At 32.4% G+C, this 4454-nt stretch overlaps 1 protein-coding gene across 1 annotated transcript in view; it reads right to left on the bottom strand.

Moving 5' to 3' along the window:
• LOC117181938 (fatty-acid amide hydrolase 2-A) overlaps positions 1-2938 on the bottom strand; it is a 72018-nt gene extending 69080 nt beyond the window's left edge. The window contains exon 1 of the mRNA XM_033374965.1: positions 2733-2938. Coding sequence (XP_033230856.1) covers positions 2733-2741 — 9 coding nt within the window. The 5' untranslated portion in view covers positions 2742-2938. The remainder of the gene's footprint in view (positions 1-2732) is intronic.
• Between the last annotated feature and the right edge of the window lie 1516 nt (positions 2939-4454).

Here is a 4454-nt window from a genome sequence, read left to right as displayed (position 1 = left end):
ATCCTTGCCCATCCTTTATTTTGTGCACTCGCTCGCACTAGTCAGCGTTCCGGCGGCGTCCCCTGAAAAATCCTGTGGTGTCGCGTCGCGAGCTCGTAATAAACTCTCTGTAATTATGGAACTAAAAATCAAATCGAATTGAGATTTTCCAAAAAGTTGGCCAATACATTGGCGGAAAATTCGTTCGCTTGAAGTTTGTCGTAGCTCAAACTTCCTCGCTCACTTTTTTAATGTGAAAGTCTAAAAACGTTGTTTTTCATTCGGATTAAAAAAAAAACATTAGAAATTAACTTTTGACCCTTTTTTGACACTGTAGCCTCGGCTAGAGTGTCACGAATTAAACTCAAAAAGAATTTTGTTAATTAGTTGATAAACGAATTACTTACGGCGAGTTGAGTGTAAAAAAACATGGTTTTTTCAATTTTAAAAAAATTCAGTTTTTATTTATTTACTGGAAAATTTGCAGTCCAAGAGAAAAAGTGTAAATGGAGACTTAGGTTCATTTTTCAAGAGCTATCTAACTATATTTTTGGTTTTTTTAAATTTCGAATTTCACTCTTGATACCTGACGTTACAGCCGGGACATTACTTTTACTCGTTCTCGAGCGCCTGTCGCCTTCTTGTCCAGAACTCCTCAATTAATAATAAATTGTTTAAACAATCATTTTTGTTAACTTTCATTAAGTATTTCCTCAGTTTAACTGAAAAGTTATAAAAAGGTTGGAAATCTTTAAAAACCGCAACTTTCTAGCATTAATCTGAGAGAAAATATTTATAAACAATAATGAATTGTTTAAAGAATTATCTTTCTTAACCTTGATTAATTATGCCTCGCTCTAAGTAAAAAATGAACAAAAAACTTAGAATTAACCGTAAATTTGAGATAATACCGCAACTTTCTAGCTTTACCTAAGATATGGTAGTTATAAACATTAATAAATTGTTTAAACAATCATTTTTGTGAACTTTTATTAATTATTACCTCACTCTTTGTGAAAAGTTGACAAAAAAAATTTAAACTTCAGATAAAACAACAAATTTTTAATGCTTTTGTTAACTCTAATTAATTCTTACATTGCGATAAGTAAAAAATTGACAAAAAGATGAAGATTTGAATTAAAACCACAAGTTTCGTGCATTATCCTAAGAGATGATACTTCTAAACAATAATAAATTTTTCAAACAATTATTTTTGCTAACTTTGATTACAAATATTGGAAATTAAAAAAAAACGCGATTTTTTAGCATTATTTGAAGAGAATATTGTTATAAATAATAGCAAATCGCTTAAACAATTATTTTTGTTAACTTTAATTAAACATTTTTCTCGCTCTAACTGAAATTTGATAACTGAAAAACCGCATATTTCTACCACGGTTCTAAGATAAAATTTTTATAAACACTAATAAATTGCTTAAACATTTTTTTTAGCATTCGATCGGCAGTAGAAAGTAATGTTTTATGTGCTAAAAATAATTTGTACTAAAACAAACAAAAAAAGAAATTAGTGCCAAAAACACACAAAACCTAATTTTTCAGTTATTTGAATTTCTTGGGACTATAAAAAACAGGTTTATGTGGATGAAACCCAAAAAATAATTTTTTATTTGTATTCTATGGTTAATTGGGAAGAGAAATGTTGAGATACATCACGATACGTTCTGAAAAATTTACATTGTTGGAAAAGGGGATGGACTATTCCCGAATTTCGGGATGTTGAGACACAATTTAGTTCGTTCAATTGTGAGTTGTGAATTATGAGTTGGGAGTTGTGAGTTGTGGGTTAGGAGTTGTGAGTTAGGGGGTAGGAGCGGTGAATGAGGAGTTGTAAATTGGGAGTTGTGAATTAGGAGTTGTGATATGTAAGTTACGAGTTGTGAGTTATGGATTAGGGGTTGGGAGATGTGAATTAAAAGTTGTAATATGTGAGTCAGGAGTTGCGAATTTTTACATGTGAGTTAGGGATTGTGAGTCAGGAATCGGGAGTTTCGGGTTGTGGGTCGGGAGTTGTGAGTTAGGAGTTGTGAGTCAGGAGTTGTGGGTTGTGGTTTGGACGTTGTGAATTATGAGTTGTGAGTTACGAGCTGTGCTTTAGGAGTTGTGAATTGTGAGTGAGGAGTTGTGAGTTAGGGGTTAGGAGTTGTGATTTGGGGTTTAGGAGTTGTGAGTTTGGTGTTAGATGTTGGGAGTTAGGAGTTATGAGGTGTGAGATTAGGGGGTTAGGGATTGTGAGTTATGAGCTGTGATTTAGGAGTTGTGAATTGTGAGTGAGCAGTTGTGATTTAGGGGTTAGGAGTTTTCAATTGTGAGTTAGGAGTTGTGACTTAGGGGTTAGGAATTGTGAGTTTCGTGTTGGATGTTAGGACTTAGGGGTGAAAAGGTGTGAGATAGAAGTTATAAATTATGAATTAGGAGTTTTGATTAAGGAGTCGTGAGTTGTGAGTTATGAGTTTTGAATTATGAGTTTTGAGTTGTGAGTTATGAGTTTTGTGTTATGGGTTAGGGGTTCTAATTCGTGAATGAAGAGTTATGAGTTGTGATTTTTAGATGTTTAAAGTCGTCAGTTTTAGGTGTTATGAGTTCAGAGGTAGAAATTCTGATTGAAGAGATATGTGTTAGGAGTAAGAAGTTAATTGTTCTCCGAAAATATAAGGGCCTCTTCCCAAGGTTACGAAACACTAAATCACAATAATCAATCAATTTAAAAATAATTAAAATAATTAATTAATTACCATCTTCATAATATCGACAACCTTGATTATGCCAAAACACAGTAAATAATTCAGAACACTTTTTCAATTATTATTTAACTTGAGAACTAAAAATATCACATTTATAAGAAAATCTTTGTTAATTATTAACAGAATAAAACAAATAATTTAAAAAAATGAACACAACAAATGCACGAGACTCCGGGTGATTGATTCGATCTGAACACGACGAACGGTTTGTTGCGACTGGTTCTTCAAGCAAAAAGAAAATTCTCTCCATCTACATGAGATATCAAAGGGAAGTGTACAACAAAGAATCAGAGGTCATGTTTTTCCGACGAGGGGCGTTTACTTGGGTACTTTTCTTCAGTAAATTACATCAGTTTTATAATGTTGATAATATAATCATTTAATATTAATTTTTAAAAAATTTTATTTTAAATAACATGTTTTAAGCCAAAGTTACTATACAAATTTATTTATATTATTATAAACTATAAATATCGTATATATTGATCATTACGTGGGAGATTTACAATCAAAACTTTTTTCTACAAAAATTTTTTTTTTCGTTTTGCGTTCGAAAATAATCGAAACTTATTTCTTTATTTCAATGTGATACTCGAAAATCTCGAGATTTGATTTTAAAAAATTTTGTAATCGGGAAAAATCATGTGTTTTCAATCGCTCACTGTAAAAGAAGTTTTGAATAGAAAAAATTACTCTTCTACTGAAAATATGCATTCACCCACAAGCTGTGCAAAATAATATAACATACCTCCTGTTGTTTTTTCTCATAACAATATAGTGCATTTTTATAAACTATTTTATTTATTTTTTACTTGGAACATTTTTTCCCCCGTTTTTTTTCCTTAAAATTTTCGTTCAAGCTTCTAGTTTTTAGTACCGTATGTCGTAAAGATGTAACGATGTCGTAACGATGTCATCAAGACGTCGCCAAACTTTGTGCCCACTGGGATATTATGAAGTTCAAATTGGCGGACCAACAATAGTCGCCGCAAAGAAAAACTGGAATTCAATCTCTTATTTTTGATTTGATTCTTATAAAAAAAATAATTTTTACTTTTGTGATTCACTTTTCAAGTATTTTTGAGATCGCGGATTACGAATTTTCTATTAGTTTTTTAAAATTGTCGTAAAAGTCGTAAAAGTGCGAGTTGGGTATAAAATTGGGGGAAGGAGGATTTTTTCTCATAGGCCATGCTGCAAATTTAAAAAAATATATTTAACTTGGCTCTTTCTTGGTTTCTATCCGAAAACATCACAGAAAAAATAGAAGATAAACTTTACATCGATTTCCGACGAAAGATTCTCTGCGACAAAAATTACCCAGGAGGCAAAGAATTTGGCGACGTCTTTACGACATCGTTACGACATCTTTACGAAATCCTATGCCTATGGCGTTTCAGAGTCTTTGCGATAGCGTAAAGACATCATCAGATCATACGACTTACCCAGTGGGCACAAAATTTAGCGACGTCTTTACGACATCTTTACGACATTTTTACGGCATCTGTACGACAACTTTACGACATCGTATGTCCATGTCTTTTTGCTATCTTTACGATGCCATAAAGACATCGTCAGAGCATGCGACTTATTTACGATATCGTAAAGACACTTTAACGACATGGACATAGGACGTCGTAAAGTTATCGTAAAGATATCGTAACGATGTCGTAAAGACGTCGCCAAACATTCTGCCCACTGGGTTTTTACGCC

This window comes from Belonocnema kinseyi, chromosome 10 (assembly GCF_010883055.1).
Source record: "Belonocnema kinseyi isolate 2016_QV_RU_SX_M_011 chromosome 10, B_treatae_v1, whole genome shotgun sequence".
Lineage (NCBI taxonomy): Eukaryota > Metazoa > Arthropoda > Insecta > Hymenoptera > Cynipidae > Belonocnema > Belonocnema kinseyi.
The sequence above is the reverse complement of the archived record's forward strand: the minus strand, read 5'-3'. Positions and strand labels throughout refer to the sequence as shown.